We start from the raw sequence: 17,214 nt of genomic DNA, 5'->3' as shown, positions 1-17,214 counted from the left end.
ACCACATCAACTCTTTTTTTGAGCTTAAGGCAGATTACAACGAAATTTTTATTCTTTCAACATGACAAGCAGTTTCTGAAGTTTGCACATGCCTTTCCATGCAGAAAAAAGGTTGCTGGATGCTAGAATTGAGAGTTTCCCAGCCTCAGGACAGCAACACCACTAGACCACCGCCCACAAGTGTTGGGCTGATGTGTAGCTCAGGTTCTGCAACATTCAGCAAAGGCCACTCACTTCTCCACTTCTATCAGGACTCCACTTGTACTTTGAAGACACAGTGTTGACAGAGCTGAACAGAGCTGCATCATTTTCACTCTATGATGGCCCAATTCAGTCATAACACTTCACTTGAGGACAGTTGACTGGCACTCCATCCATGACGAATGAAAACCCAATTCTGCCGAGACTCTGTTGGGTTGACCGGCACCAGGTTTCACCATCCACTCCATCTCCTTCAGCACGGCTTCAACTCCTGCCAGTCCATTGCTCTCCACTCCTGCAATGATCACCTGCTGGTCCCTCCTGACTCCCCAGGCTTCAAGGGACTGGTGGGCAGGGCTGCAGCATGAATTAACTGTCAAGGCATGAGTGAGGTAGGGTGGCCTAAGCTTTCTTGCATCAAGGCAGCAGCAGGCAGTCTTTCACTCTCCTGCATAAATCCTGCAAGCAAATAGTTCTTAGTGATACACTCTGGATAACCTTCTGTAGCTACAGAACCTATACATGATCAAAACAGTATTTTTTTTATGTAGAAGGGACATTGGCCAAGGGCAACAAAAATCCAATAAATAAAAAAAGCCCACTGAGATGCCAGTCCCAGAAAAGGGTCCAAAGCAGTGGTCAAAAACTGAAGGATAAGTTTCTTGAAACCCTCTTGAAGGGATTCAAGTCATAGGAATGTGGAAATACTGAAGCAGGCAAGGAGTTCCAGAGTTTATCAGAGAAAGGGATGAACGATTGAGAATACTGGTTAACTCTTGCAATAGAGAGGTGGACAGAATAGGGGAGGAGGGGAGGCATTCAGTTAGCAAGATCAGAAGAGCAGTTAGCATGAAAATAGTGGAAGAAGACAGCTAGAGATGCAACACTGTGGTGATGAGAGAGAGGCTGAAGACAGTCAGTCAGAGGAGAGGAGTTGATGAGACGAAAAGCTTTTGATTCCACCCTGTCTAGAAGAGTGGTATGAGTGGAACCCCCTCCCCTAGACATGTGAAGCATACTCCATACATGGATGGATAAGGCCCTTGTAGAGTTAGCAGCTGGGTAGGGGGAGAGAGGGTGAGAAAAACTGGCAGAGATGTCCCAGAACACCTAACTTCTTAGAAGCTGTTTTGGCTAGAGATGAGATGTGAAGTTTCTAGTTCAGATTATAAGTAAAGGACAGACCGAGGATGTTCAGTGCAGAAGAGGGGGACAGTTGAGTATCACTGAAGAAGACAACCTTCCAGTTGTCTGGAAGGTTGTGTTGAGGATACAAGTAATTTTCTCATGGTATTTAATCTGGAAATAACTAGGTAATTCATAAGATAAATACATTTGTGTTTAGATAAGAAATGGGTGTGCATGTGTATGGGGACTTGATATAAGTATTTAAATACATAAAACAAACTAATGAAGATCATATATGTAATTTTCTCATGGTAAGTAATCAGAAAATAACTAGGTAATTCATAAGTTATTTTTGTGTTTAGATGAGAAATGTGTGTGTGTGTGTGTGTGTGTGTGTGTGTGTGTGTGTGTGTGTGTGTGTGTGTGTGTGTGTGTGTGTGTGTGTGTGTGTGAATAAAGTTAATATAAGTAATTTTCTCACAGTAAGTAATCAGAAAATAACTAGGTAATTCATAAGCTAATTACATTTGTGTTTAGATAAGGAATGGGTGTGTGTGCACGTGGAAAGTTGATAGAAGTATTTAAAAGAACAAAACAAATGAGGGTGATGTAAGTAATTTCCTCATGGTAAGTAATCAGAAAATAACTAGGTAATTGATAAGCTAAATACATTTGTGTTCAGATAAGGGATCGGTGTGTGTGTGTGTGTGTGTGTGTGTGTGTGTGTGTGTGTGTGTGTGTGTGTGTGTGTGTGTGTGTGTGTGTGTGTGTGTGTGTGGGGTCTTGATAGAAACATTTAAATGAATAAAACAAACTAATAAAGGTGGTATAAGTAATTTTCTCACAGTAACTAATCAAAAAAATAACTAGGTAATTCATAAGCTAATTACATTTATGTTTAGATAAGAAATGGGTGTGTAAAAGTAAAGGACAGACTGAGGATGTTCAGTGTAGAAGAGGGGGGCAGTTGAGTGTCACTGAAGAAGAGGGGATAGTTGTCTGGAAGGTTGTGCAGGGTGGTTTCACCAGCGTAGGAGTGGATAGGACAAGAAGTTTGGTTTAGAAGGTCATTGATGATTAATAAGAAGAGAGTGGATGACAGGACAAAACACTGAGGAACACCACTGTTAATAGATTTAGGAGAACAGTGACTGTCTACCACAGCAGCAACAGAATGGTCAGAAAAGAAACTTGAGATGAAATTACAGAGAAAAGGTAGAAGTCGTAGGAGGGTAGTTTGGAAATCAAAGCTTTGTGCAAGACTCTATCAAAAGCTTTTGATATGTCCAAGGCAACAGCAAAAGTTTCACCAAAATCTCTAAAAGAGGATGGCCAAGACTCGGTAAGGAAAGCCAGAAGATCACCAGTAGAGCGGCCTTGATGGAACCCATACTGGCGATCAGATGGAAGGCTGTGAAGTGACATGTTTAAGAATCTTCCTGTTGAGGATAGATTCAAAAACTTAGATAAGCAGGAAATTAAAGCAATAGGATGGTAGTTTGAGGGATTAGAACAGTCACCCTTTTCAGGAACAAGTTGAATGTAGGCAAACTTCCAGCAAGAAGGAAAGGTAGATGTTGACTGACAGAGCTGAAAGAGATTGACTAGGCAAGGTGCAAGCACGGAAGCACAGTTTCGGAGAACAATAGGAGGGACCCCATCAGGTCCATAAACCTTCCAATGGTTTAGGCCAGCGAGGGCATGGAAAACATCATTATGAAGAATTTTAATAGGTAGCATGAAGTAGTCAAGAGGGTGGAGGAGAGGGAGGAACAAGCCCAGAATCGTCCAAGGTAGGCCAGCGAGGGCATGGAAAACATTATTATGAAGAATTTTAATAGGTAGCATGAAGTAGTCAAGAGGGTGGAGGAGAGGGAGGAACAAGCCCAGAATCGTCCAAGGTAGAGTTTTTAGCAAAGGTTTGGGCAAAGAGTTCAGCTTTAGAAATAGATGTGATAGCAGTGGTGCCATCTGGTTGAAATAGAGGAGGGAAAAAAAGAAGCAGCAAAGTTATTGGAGATATTTTGGGCTAGATGCCAGAAGTCACAAGGGGAGTTAGATCTTAAAAGATTTTGACACTTTCTGTTAATGAAGGATTTTTTGGCTAGTTGGAGAACAGACTTAGCATGGTCCCAGGCAGAAATATAAAGTGCATGAGATTCTGGTGATGGACGGCTTAAGTACCTTTTGTGGGCTACCTCTCTATCATATATAGCACAAGAACGGGGTTTGGAAGGTTTAGGTTGAGAAAAAGAGTGAGGAATGTATGCCTCCATGCCAAACACTATCACCTTTGTTATGCACTCAGTATACAAAGACGGGTCTCTGACACGGAAGCAGTAGTCATTCCAAGGAAAATCAGCAAAATACCTCCTCAGGTCCCCCCAACTAGCAGAGGCAAAACGCCAGAGGCACCTTCGCTTAGGGGGATCCTGAGGAGGAATGGGAGTGATAGGACAAGATACAGATATGAGATTGTGGTTGGAGGAGCCCAACAGAGAAGAAAGAGTGACAGCATAAGCAGGATTAGAGGTCAGGAAAAAGTCAAGAATGTTGGGTGTATCTCCAAGAGTCAGGAATACAAGTAGGGTGTTGCACCAATTGCTCTAGGTCGTGGAGGATAGCAAAGTTGAAGGCTAGTTCACCAGGATGGTCAGTGAAGGGAGAGGAAAACCAAAGCTGGTGGTGAACACTGAAGTCTCCAAGAATGGAGATCTTTGCAAACGGGAAGAGAGTCATAAAGTGCTCCACTTTGGAAGTTAAGTAGTCAAAGAATTTGGTAAGAGTGTTTTGTATGTAGAAAAGGATGATAGATTGTTGGGAAATGATGTTATGGGTGTGGTAGAGAGCATGTTTGATGTAGGAAAGGATGTGTGCTTGTAGTGGGGATGTTCACATGTAGGAAAATGGTGTAGAAGTGTTGTGTTGGTGAGTAGGGGACAGTAGTGGGTGTAGGTAAGAAGTGGGGAGAGAAAGAAGAAGATTAGTTATTATTATTATTATTGTTATTATTATTATTAATTTTACTTATTTATCTTATGTCTGGTTTACATGTGTGTGTGTGTGTGTGTGTGTGTGTGTGTGTGTTCAAATCTCCTCTTACTGTCTAATTATTTTGTTTATCTATATATGTATCTATGTTTGTAATCTGGCTTTCTATTTATTCATCTGTTTGTTTATATTATATATTTATTTGTCTTTCTTTTTTTCCATCTATCTATCTATCGCACTGTACTTACCAACCTGTTTTGTCTGTCTGTGTCAATGTCTACTCATTTCTACACTAGCTAACCTATCTATCTATTTATCTATCTGTCTGTCTATCTATCTATCTATCTACCTATCTGTCTGTCTGTATATCTATCTGTCTATCTCCCTATCTATCTGTCTATCTATGCAAGACTGATGTTTTTTCATGTGTCTGTGTTTGTCTTTTAAATACTTTTTGTTATTGGTGAGATTGTTAAGTTATTTGTAGTTCAAGTAATTCACCATAACACTTACTAGTTATCATTATTGTTACTATAATAATTCTACAATTTCATAGTTTTCCATCAGACTTATTACTTAATTTTCACATCAAGTTAATAAAAATTAGTTAAACAAGGCCTCGAAGGATTTTTAAGAATTCTTTGTTTGTTGTTATTGCAATAGATTGTTCTTGTATCATATCATCAGAACTTAACTACACTACTTCATTCCATCTATGTATTATGACTATATAAACTAGACTGCACATATTTTCTTAAACAATTCTCATACATTTTTTTTCATTTTAGCATGTGCACAGTGAACAGAAAATAGGAGTACACATTTTTTTCACAGCCACTCAAAAATGCCACACACATCACACACAAATTGTGCACTTCACATTCACTTCTTGCCTCAACACCTATACATATAATTTTAGATGCAGCAAACATCTTTACATCTCCTTTACCCTTCAACAAATATTTCAGCAGGAAGAATCTACAAACTGTACTGTTTTGGTGCTTTGGTATATATATAGATAGACAGATAGACAGATAGATAGATAGATAAATAGGTAGATAATGTGTGTGTGTGTGTGTGTGTGTGTGTGTGTGTGTGTGTGTGTGTGTTGTGGTGCTTTGTTATATAGATAGATAGGTAGACTGTGTGTGTGTGTGTTGTAGTGCTTTGGTATATACATAGATAGACAGATAGATTGATACAGATAGATAGATAGATAGATAGATAGATAGATAGATAGTAATAATAATAATAATAATAATAAACGGTTTATTATTTAGGCAGTTAACAAACTGAAAATGTACAGAGGGGGTGGGGAAATACTTAACATTAATCCTAAAGGTAAGTCTAATCTAGAAGGGACTACTGATTGATGGCTCGCACCAGATAGTGTGTGTGTGTGTGTGTGTGTGTGTGTGTGTGTGTGTGTGTGTGTGTGTGTGTGTGTGTGTGTGTGTGTGTGTGTGTGTGTGTTGTGGTGCTTTGGTATATACATAGATAGATAGATAGAGTGAGATAGATAGATAGATAGATAGATATAGAGATAGATAGATAGATAGATAGTGTGTGTGTGTGTGTGTGTGTGTGTGTGTGTGTGTGTGTGTGTGTGTGTGTGTGTGTGTGTGTTTGTAAGGATATGTAGATAGGTAGATAGAATAGTGTGCGTGTGGGAGAAAAAAAAAAGGCTTGCTAATCCTCTCCCAGAAAATAAACAAATAAATAAATAAATAAATAAATAAAAAATAAGGAATAAAAAAGTGTTTTTAAGAGTCTGTATTTGTGGTCTTAAATAAATATATCAAACTCTTTCTTGTTTATTTGTAATGTAAAACACTTTCATTAAATTCGTGTGCTGATGTTTAATTTTTTTTTCCTAGTAATGTTACCGCCAAGCGGATGAAAGTTGTTGTGCAAGCGAGTTTGTCAATGAGGACGGAAAGGAGCTGGAGGTGAGGGCAAGGACCAAGACAAGGCCTAAGTCAGCGAATTTCTTGTACGGTCGGTGTTGAGGTAGTGTTGATGTAAGGAGATGAAGGATGCTTGTTATGACATGAGGCTAAGATGAGGCCGGCCTTATCGCTGTCGCTAATGGATAACGATGGACAGGGTAGGAACCCAGGCAGTAACTGAGGACGATAGGGACACTTTGCTGAGGACACTCATGCAGGGAGGGCGTGTATCGGTGCAGAGAGAGAAGTAGATAGACCTACCTAGAGCACCTGTCAGAAAGGGCGTGCGCATTACTTAACGATTACCCCAAGACCCAAACACGTAAGTGTAACAACTGTCTGTGTAAGAATACATTATCCCATAAGTAACGTGCAGAATCATACCTGTATTACACAAATTATTCATACAGAATATTGTCTATGATCATTAATGTATGTGTTCAGGTTTTGACCAAATTCAAGTGGATCCAACTGGATTCAATCAGATACAATAAATGATTCGTGTCATCGTGTGGGTCTGAATCAACATTCGCCGCCTGCTGACGGAAGTCAAAACGTGCTTTGACGCACGCTTGAGGTAGACAGTGCTGTGTGACCTGAGAAGGCACCCTGGAAGCAGCATCAACGCCGGACACACGGAGTGGACGTCACCCCTGGCAGCAGACATCACAAGAAGAGATGAAAGGTCCCCAACCAGGACTGGGTAGTGTGCGTGTTCATTCGTGTGTTTGTGGTGACGCACGGAGCGGCAGGCAGCAAGCCTGCCCGTGGGAAAGCTGGGGTAGAGAGTGTGTTCCTTCGTGTGTTGGTAGTGGCGCACGGAACGACGGGCAGTCACCCTACTCCTTGGAGGAATGGGTAAGGAGTGTGTGTTCGTTCGTGCGTTAGCGGTAGCCATGGAGCAGCGGACGTCCTCCCTACTCCTCCGAGGACTGGGTAGGGAGTGTGTTCATTTGTGCGTTGGCGGCGACGCACGGAGCAGCGGACGGCCTCCCTGCTCCTCCAAGGACTGGGTGGGGAGTGTGTGTTTGTTCGTGTGTTGGCGGTGACGCACGGAGTGGCGGATGGCCAACCTGCTCCTCCAAGGACCTGGGGAGGAAGGGTGTGTTCGCTCGAGTGTTAGCGGTGGCTCATGGAGCGGCGGGAGGCAAGCCCGGCCCTCCAAGGTTGAGGTAAAGAGTGTGTTCGTTTGGGTGTTGACTGTAGCTCACGGTGACCCACAGAGCCACTGACGGCCTTCTCACTCCCTCCAATACCAGAGGGAGAGGACCTGCTTTGGACTCAGATGTGGGGGCAGGAGCGAATTATTGCGTGAAGAGGACCTGGTTTGGACCCAGACGCGGGCAGGAGCAAATTATTGCATGAAGAGGACCTGCTTTGGACCCAGACAGGGGGCAGGAGCGAATTATTGTGTAAAGAGGACCTGTTATGACCCTGACGCTTATACCAGGGAACGAGTTTGTATGCTTGCAGAGGTCAGACACTATCAGGGAGAGAGCTTGTGTGCTGGCAGACACCAGACACCAATAGGAACGGAGTTTGTGTACTTGCAGGGATCAAACATTATCAAGGAGTAAGCTGGTGTGCTTACAAAGACCAGACACCATCAGAGAGTGAGCTTGTGTGCTTGTAGGGAGCAGACACCCTCAGCGACTGAGCTCGTGTGCTTGCAGGGAGCAGATACAATCAGGAAGTGAGCTTGTGTGCTTGCAGGGATCAGGCTCCATCAGGGAGTGCATTTGTATGCATGCATAGGCTAGACACCACCAGAGGGTGAGCTTGTGTGCTTGCAGGCATCAGACACCATCAGGGAGCGAGCTTGTGTGTGTGCTTGCAGGGATCAGACACCATCAGGGAGTAAGATTGTGTGCTTAAAGAGACCAGAATTCATCAGGAAGTGAGCTTGTGTACTTGCAGGGATCAAGACACCACCAGAGGGTGAGTTCGTGTGCTTGCAGAGGCTAAACACTACCAGGGAGTGATTTGTGTGCTTATGGCTGTGTGCTTACAGAGGACAGAGGCGAGATGGTATCATTGGTTGCCTGCAACAACGCTCAAGCGAGGGGTTTGAGTGTCTTGGGATCAGACACCTTGCATGAACAAGAGAGGAAGCAAGGTCACTCCAGATGGATTCTTAATTCTTGGAGCCGAACTGGACGTAGTAGACCAGGGGGAGGACAAGGATTCTTCAATGCTTGCATGTGAACACCGAGTCACGGGAACCTCACCAGGGGGAGCGCATCGTAAGAAGAAAGACCACTAGAGATCCTGACATCTTTGAATGCTAACCTTTAAAACTCTGTGGTCACAGTTATGTCGTTATGCACATCAGCCTGAGGACTGACACGGTGGTAATGAACAAAGAACCTCCATGAACTGAGAACTGGTGTGATGCTGAGGGTATGAAACTCGTTCTTGACCAGAGATGAGGGTGAAACCTGTCGTAAATGTAACATACTGACGGAGCTGGAAACATGTCCAAGCTTTCCTAACCGATGCCCAGTGACCGCCGTGTGGTTGCAGATATCGCCAGTCGGTACTGTACATAATGATGCCTCGCCAGTGGTGTGAATGACTACGTTACAGAGTTTTTCCCCTGCAGCTTGAACCCAAACGTAAATGTCGGGGTTTTTACACTCATTAACGTAATTGCTTTCCCACCATGTGCCATTGTCTAGTTCAGGTATTGATCACATTGAATTGTTAGTCAGTTGATCAGGTGAAGAGACTTATCTGCTATCTGCTATGGAGAAAGACCATGTGCACAACTCTAACTCATTCACTCCTGAGAAAAGGGCCAACAGTTATGAACTCTGTTGGGTGACGCTGGGACTAAGTGAGTTTACGTAATATGTGAATTTCAAGCGAAGCCCGACAAGGGGAGTGTTACCGCCAAGCAGGTGAAAGAAGTTGTTGTGCAAGCGAGTTTGTCAATGAGGAAGGAAAGGACCTGGAAGTCAGGGCAAGGACCAAGACGAGGCCTAAGTCAGCGAATTTCTTGTACGGTCGGTGTTGAGGTAGTGTTGATGTAAGGAGATGAAGGATGCTTGTTATGACATGAGGCTAAGATGAGGCCGGCCTTATCGCTGTCGCTAATGGATAACGATGGACAGGGTAGGAACCCAGGCAGTAACTGAGGACGATAGGGACACTTTGCTGAGGACACTCATGCAGGGAGGGCGTGTATCGGTGCAGAGAGAGAAGTAGATAGACCTACCTAGAGCACCTGTCAGAAAGGGCGTGCGCATTACTTAACGATTACCCCAAGACCCAAACACGTAAGTGTAACAACTGTCTGTGTAAGAATACATTATCCTATAAGTAACGTGCAGAATCATACCTGTATTACACAAATTATTCATACAGAATATTGTCTATGATCATTAATGTATGTCTTCAGGTTTTGACTGAATTCAAGTGGATCCAACCAGATTCAATCAGATACAATAAATGATTCGTGTCATCGTGTGGGTCTGAATCAACATTCATCGGCTGCTGGTGGTAACAAGTAATATAAATAAAACTTCAATATATTTCAAGCGTTATTTAAGATTTGCCTGTACACAAATATGAAGTTGATGTGTTCACTATTACAGGAACTTAAAAAAATAACAAAATAAAATAAAGTAAATAAATAATAAAAATCTAAATCTATCATAATTACCTACCCAGAATTTCAAAGGACAAATAACGAGATCATTTGCAATTCCAATGAAAAAATAAAAAAATAAAAATAAATAAATAAATAAATAAATAAATAAACAAACAAAAATAATAAATAAATAAATAAATATTAATAAACAAACTATCCTAACATTAGCATCACCACACAGTATAATGAATAAAAAAATAAAATAAATAAAATAAATAAATAAATAGATAAATAAATAGATAAATAAATAAATAAAAATAAATAAATACATAAAAAAAGAACAAATAAATAAATAAGACTATCGTAACATTAACATCATCTCAAAGTAGTCAAGAATTAAATTTAAACAACATTTATAATTTGCGTTCCTGCTTGTACTAAACACTTAAATTCGGGATCTGCACTTGTGAGTTTGTGTTTCCAGAAGTGAGAGTGCATTTGTGGTGCCCAGCCCTGCTACACACTGCAAAACTGAGAGAGAGAGAGAGAGAGAGAGAGAGAGAGAGAGAGAGAGAGTTACTATGTATACGAAAAAAATATCTAATTAAAAGAAAAATTATGACATCAAGTTACTGCAACAAGATTTTGAAGCTTTTCTGATTACTGCAACAAGATTTTAAGGCTTTTCTGAAGGTTCTAAGAGGTAAAATTATGAAACAATTAACTGCATCCATTACGTAATTGACGTGCGGTCTGTGAGTCCCTAGAGAGCACGGGAACGGGTTTCACAGGATTTGTGGTTCGTGAGTACTGTACACACTGTAAACGTAATCTATTTTTCACTTTTTGAAATTTATTCGGCATAATGAAGATTATACCTTACATGTATTGTTTCACACCAGTCAAGTACAATATGACATGCTGCTGAACATACACAATACAGTAGTAGTAGTAGAATGTTACAAAAATATTGAGGTGAACTCTAAATGTCATGAAATTTAGCTACCAAATAGTTAGAGAGAGAGAGAGAGAGAGGTAACCTAACTTAACCTAACCCAACCCAACTAAACCTAACCTAACCTGACCTGACCCAACTGACCTTCTGTGACCCCTGGAGTCCACCGACGACTGATTATCCACACTGGGGGTCCTTCTTGACACCTGATAGTCATGACCACCACCAGCAGTAGTAGTAGTAGTAGTTAAATGGAGGGACTTGGGGCTCTCTCCTCGTACCCTGGTGGTGGTCATGATGGTGGTGGTGATGGAGGTGGGGGGGGGATGCGGGGCTAACCTGGTGCTGTGGTGGGAGAAGCTGCGACCCCCAACGTCATAGAACTTGATTGAAACATGCTTTGCCTGCGGAAGTGGTGCTGGTGGTAGTAGTAGTAGTAGTAGTAGTAGTAGTAGTAGTAGTAGTAGTAGTAGTAGTAGTAGTAATAGTAGTAGTAGTAGCAGCAGACTTGAGTATTTATATCCACCACCCTAGAATAAAACTTAGTAATTTTGTAACACACGATCTCCCTCTCCTAAATCCAAATTGTTGCTTTATCAATATTATTATTATTATTATTATTAATTATTAATCAAATATTATTAATTTATTAATAATAATAATAATAACAATAATAATAATAATAATAATAATAATAATAGTAATGGTAATAATAATAATAATAATAATAATAATATTGAAAAAAAGATGTAATTGTAAAAGTATATTACAATTACACAAACAGGTAATTACATGAAGATGAATATTCTAAAATTGCCTTTTCTGTTACCAATTAAAAGAAAATAAATAAATAATGATAATAATAATTACTTTCCTTGTTACAAATTAAGTGAAAAAATAAATAAATAATAAAAATAATTACTTTCCTTGGCAGATTAAAGGAATAAATAAAATAACAAAAATAACTGAAAAATAACAAAGAAAACAAAAATATGACAAAATATTAATAATAATAATAATAATAATAATAATAATAATAATAATAATAATAATAATAATAGATGGAATATTTATCAGAGAATATTAAACTAAACAAACAAACAAACAAACAGACAGACACAAAAAGACAAACTGGCAGTGAGATTAAATGAATGGAGAGAGAGAGAGAGAGAGAGAGAGAGAGAGAGAGAGAGAGAGAGAGAGAGAGAGAGAGAGAGAGAGAGAGAGAGAGAGAGAGAGAGAGAGAGAGAGAGATAATAATAATAATAATAATAATAATAATAATAAAATAATAATAATAATAATAATAATAATAATAATAATAATAATAATAAATAAAAATATAAAAAAATCAATATTCTTTAACCTTAAAGGAATCAAATTTGTCATTCCTTTACATCCTTCTTCCTCTTTCTATTAATTCTTCTTCATTATTTATCCTTTTATTAATTTTCTTCCTTTCTTCCTTTCAATCTTCTAAAATGACCTTGAAAACTCCAGTCAGCTTCTTCTCCTCTTCTTCTTGGTCAGGTCACTTCTGTGGAGCAGTTGGTTTAGCTCCTCTTTGGTGATGTGACCTGCAAGAGGTCACATCAGGATCCCTTCCCCCTAAAAATGTCAAAAATACACAAAAAAAAAAAAAAAAAAAAAAAAAAAAAAACTGAAAAATATCCTAATTTATCCTAAAACACACAAAAACATCCTTAGTTATTCCAAAACAACCAAAAATACCAAATCAACCTAAAACATCCAAAAACACAAAAACACAAAAAAACCGTTAGTTATTCCAAAACACCCAAAAACACCCAAAAAACACCCAAACTCCCCAAAATAACCTTATCTAACCCAACACCTCAATACACCCTTATCTACCACAAAAACACCCCAATACACCCTTATCTACCACAAAAACACCCCAATACACCCTTATCTACCCCAAAAATACCTCAATACACCCTTATCTACCCCTAAAAACATCTCAGTACACCATTATCTACACCAAAAAAACCTCAGTATACCCTTACCTCCCCCAAACTGCCCAAAAACATCCCAAAACACCCTTATTTCCCCAAAACCCCACTAAAATACCCTCAATAACCCACCATGGCCCTTGCTAGCCCTGTGTTCCTTATGGTGGTCGTGTTGCTTCAGCAGGGACAGCAGCTCCGCCTCACCCACCACCCTCTGGAAGCTCCGGTCTCCCTGGCTGGCGTCTCGGAACTTGCCGGACCGGATAATCAAGCGCTCTAGTTTGCGTTTGGTCCCTGCTCTCTCCACTGTCCACTCGTCAGTGCTGGCTGCGGTGATCAGGCAGAGGACAAGGACTGGGGACATTTGGCCCGTGCGGTGGCAGTGGTCCTGGGCTTGGAGGTCACACTGTGGGTTCTGTTTGGGTCGGATCAGGTCATGTTAGGTTGGGATGTGAAAAAGTGATGAAATGTGAGTAATCTGACGGAAATGTGTGCGTATTTTGTCTCAGAATGCAATAGAACACACACTCACACAAAAAAAAAACTCCAAATGTACCTAAACACCACAAACACACTCAAATACAGTCAAACAACACCCCAAAACACACAAAAACACTCCAAACATACTCACACACCACAAAAACACTACAAACACATCCCAAACACTCAAAAACACCCCAAAATACACAAAAACACACAATAAACACAAACACCACCAAAAATTAAAAAAAACACCCACAAAAACACCCCTACACTCCCACAAGCACACACAAACACCCCCCCCAAAAAAAAATCTACCACAAACATCCACAAACACCACAAACACACCCATAAATACCCGAACACCTCAAAAACACACAAAACACACACACACAAAAAAGCCCACAAACACACCCTTACCCCCACAAACACAGCCACACACATCCAATAAATAAATAAAATAAATAAATAAATAAATAATTAAATAAAAAATAAACACTATCTGAATAATAATCACAAAAAAATAACATTAAAAAAATCAGATAAAATACCAAAAAAACAAATAAATAAATAAAATTAAACACATTTATCTACACCAAAACACACCAAAACACACACAAACATACAAACACTCCAAAAACACCACAAAACCCTCCCAAACACACACACACATACACACACCTTTGACACAAACGCCTCCATGTTGCTTGTGAGAGTTGCCGTGTACAGTGAGAGCTGGAGGGGAGTCACTGGGGTGTACACAAGCAACTCTCTCTTCGGTGGAATGTCCGAGTTTACATCTCTCTTCACCTGCCGCTGAAAAAAATGTGCTGGGAATCTGTGGGGAGGTGTTAGCTTAGGGTAGGGTAGGTTAGGGTGTGGTTTGCTTGGGTTACATTAAGTTAGGTCAGGAGAAACACCCTTGAGAACCCTGCTACCTGTATTTAAAAGGCTGTAGTTGAAGTTACTGTGGTTTTAAAGGGTGTTTTTAAGGTTCCAGTGACAGATTAACATTTCTGCATTACTGACAGGAGATACACCCTTGTTAACCCTGCTACCTGTATTTAAAAGGCTGTAGTTGAAGTTACTGTGGTTTTCAAGGGTGTTTTTCAGGTTCTAGTAACAGATTAACAACATTTCTGCATTACTGACAGGAGAAACACCCTTGTTAACCCTGATACCTGTATTTAAAAGGCTGTAGTTAAAGTTACTGTGGTTTTCAAGGGTGTTTTTAAGGTTCCAGTAACAGATTAACATTTCTGCATTACTGACCGGAGAAACACCCTTGAGAACCCTGCTACCTGTATTTGAAAGTCTATAGTTGAAGTTACTGTGGTTTTCAAGGGTGTTTTTAAGGTTAACATTTGTATATTACTAATGAGAGAAATACACTCCCAAACACACCCACATCTCCTAAAACCCAAAACACACCCAAACCTATGCAAAACTCCCCAAAACACTCCAAACACACCAAAACACACACAAACCAACCCAAACAGACACCAGAACACACTCAAACATAATAATTATAACTATAATAATTAATAATAATAATAATAACCATTCCTTTCCTGTCTTCTCCACTCTTTCATTCCTATCATGCCCTAACTCAGTCAGTATCACTTGCATCATCTCATACCTGTCTCTGGCATACTTCACACACTCCAGCACCACATGTTCCACCGTCTCATCCTCTCCCATGTCACATATCTGGCACACTTTGCTGCGGGACTCAGACCACCTGTAACTCCTTGCATTCACATCCATACACTGTGCCCTCGCTCGGAAGAGAAGATCACCGCCCAGGCTTCCATCATACCACCTTTCATACCTCGAGGCCTCTTTCTCCTTGTACCATTCCAGGGTCTTCTTTCTTTCCATTTCATTCTTCCATTCATTCAATCCCACACATTTCACTTCTTTGTCTATCTCATTCTTCCATTTTCTCACATCCCATTCGGCTCCCACTCTGCCTCCTCTTGTTACCACCCATTCACACTCATTTTGATTCCTCCCAGCCATTCTTATTGCCCACACCACTTGCAATTCATTCCTGTCTGTCATTCTCATGCATCTCTTCCTCCATTTGCTTCCACTTTCATTCCACAGGTACACCTTCCTTGCTATTCTTGCATCATCCATTCTCTCAAGCCTAATCTTGTACCTAAGTGTGGCTTTTGTGAGTCTTTCTCTAAAGGTGCTCCATCCCATGTCACCTCTCAAGGCTTCAACTGCTGTATACCTCGGTGCACTCAGTGCCATCCTTGCTACTCTATTCTGGCCCACTTCTAACTTATCAATTTCACTTTCATTCCATGCAATCACATCCATACCATACATTATACATGGCACAGCCACACTCTTCCCCACTTCTCTCAACACATCATACTTACTTGCTCTCATCCTTGCCGCGCTTCCCAATCAACCTACCCACTGGTTTAGCATACTTATCTTTTCATTCTTTGCCTTTGCACACCCACTAGGACTCATCCACATCCCTAAGTACTTGTATTCTTGCACCTGTCTCAACTCATTCTCTCCAAGTCTCCATACCACATTACTTTCATCCTCTGATCTATTCACAATCATTACTTTGCTTTTCTCACTGCTAAACCTTACTCCAAAGTCTTTACCATAGCCATCAACTACATCCAACAAACTTTGAAGTTCATCTGCCGATTCACTCGTAACAACTACATCATCTGCATAAAGGAGCACACATACTTTATCATTCCCCACACTTACCCCTACATTCATTCTTCTCATCCTGGCTGCTAGCTCCTCTGTATACAGGCTAAAAAGGGTTGGTGACAATATACAGCCCTGCCTAACTCCTCTCTCACTCTTCACCCAGTCTCTTTCTATGTCTCCTAGTCTGTATCTAGCTCTTGTGTCCACATACATACTTTGCACTATGTTAACTATCTTTGCACTCAATCCAATCTTTTCTAAGACTCTACCTAGCATTTCTCTGTTCACTCTATCATAAGCTTTCTCTATATCCAGAAAACCTAGGTACAATTTACCCCCATCCTTCTTTTTCTTCTCTATCATTTCATTCACCACAAACATATTGTCCTCAGCTCTCCTATCCCTACGAAAACCATTCTGTTCTTCACCCAGCAATCCAGCTCTCTCAATCCATTTACACAGTCTCTCATTCAACACTGCACTGAAAACTTTACCTATTGTATTCACTAATGCAATTGGCCTGTAGTTCTTTAGATCATTCTTACTCTTAGATGCCCCCTTATGCAACAGACACACTCGGCTCTCATTCCACTTTCTTGGCACTCTCTCTTCATCCCACACTCGGTTGAATAACTCAGTCATTCTGTCTATCACTACCTCCCCACCATTCTTGTAGAACTCATAGGGTATATCATCTGGACCTGCTGCCTTGCCATTCTTCTGCCTTCTCACACACCTCTCCACTTCATCCCTACTGATTCTTTCATCCAGTTCATCTGCATTCTTCCTTTCCAGTGTTACACATCCTTCTCTCACACTAAACATCTCACCTACCCCACCTACTTCTTCCCAGAACCCTTTGATTGCCTCCCTGATTCCCTCCTTCTCTGTTATAACTACACCCTCCACTTTTAGATTCTCCACACCAACACTGCCTGACATATTCTCACCTCTCATAAACTTGTACCATTCACGGCCACCTTCCATACCTTTCTCCCTTAAAGATTGAATCACACTCCTTTCACTCTTCACTTTAGCACTCATTATCATTCGCCTTGTGAACCGCTGCTGCTTCACATATGCTGCCCATGCATTCTGATACTCATTCTCTGCCTCATCGCTTTCATGCCTCTTTTTCCTCAGCCATCTACACTGTCTACTCATTCTCTTTCGCTCCTTCCTAGCCGCTCTGATTTAATCATTCCACCATGGTTTACATACATTTTTTCTTCTACCTACTTTCACAAATCCTATCTG

General features: G+C 40.6%; 1 protein-coding gene across 12 annotated transcripts in view; it reads right to left on the bottom strand.

Annotated features, from left to right (window-relative positions):
* Positions 1 to 58: 58 nt before the first annotated feature.
* Positions 59 to 17,214, bottom strand: part of LOC135098969 (lymphocyte-specific helicase-like) — a 41,785-nt gene continuing 24,629 nt past the window's right edge. For 10 of the 12 annotated variants that reach the window (XM_064001427.1, XM_064001423.1, XM_064001426.1 and 7 more), the window contains 5 exons: positions 13,948 to 14,104; positions 12,919 to 13,201; positions 12,183 to 12,393; positions 10,961 to 11,220; positions 59 to 660 (listed from right to left, as the gene is read on the bottom strand). In XM_064001427.1, the coding sequence (XP_063857497.1) occupies positions 12,317 to 12,393; positions 12,919 to 13,201; positions 13,948 to 14,104 (517 nt within the window). In that variant the 3' untranslated portion in view covers positions 59 to 660; positions 10,961 to 11,220; positions 12,183 to 12,316. The remainder of the gene's footprint in view (positions 661 to 10,960; positions 11,221 to 12,182; positions 12,394 to 12,918; positions 13,202 to 13,947; positions 14,105 to 17,214) is intronic. The other 2 variants (XM_064001431.1, XM_064001430.1) reach the window with 2 other exon arrangements.

Source organism: Scylla paramamosain, unplaced genomic scaffold, assembly GCF_035594125.1.
Source record: "Scylla paramamosain isolate STU-SP2022 unplaced genomic scaffold, ASM3559412v1 Contig96, whole genome shotgun sequence".
In the NCBI taxonomy this organism is placed as follows: Eukaryota; Metazoa; Arthropoda; class Malacostraca; order Decapoda; family Portunidae; genus Scylla; species Scylla paramamosain.
This window is presented reverse-complemented; position numbering and strand designations above follow the sequence as displayed.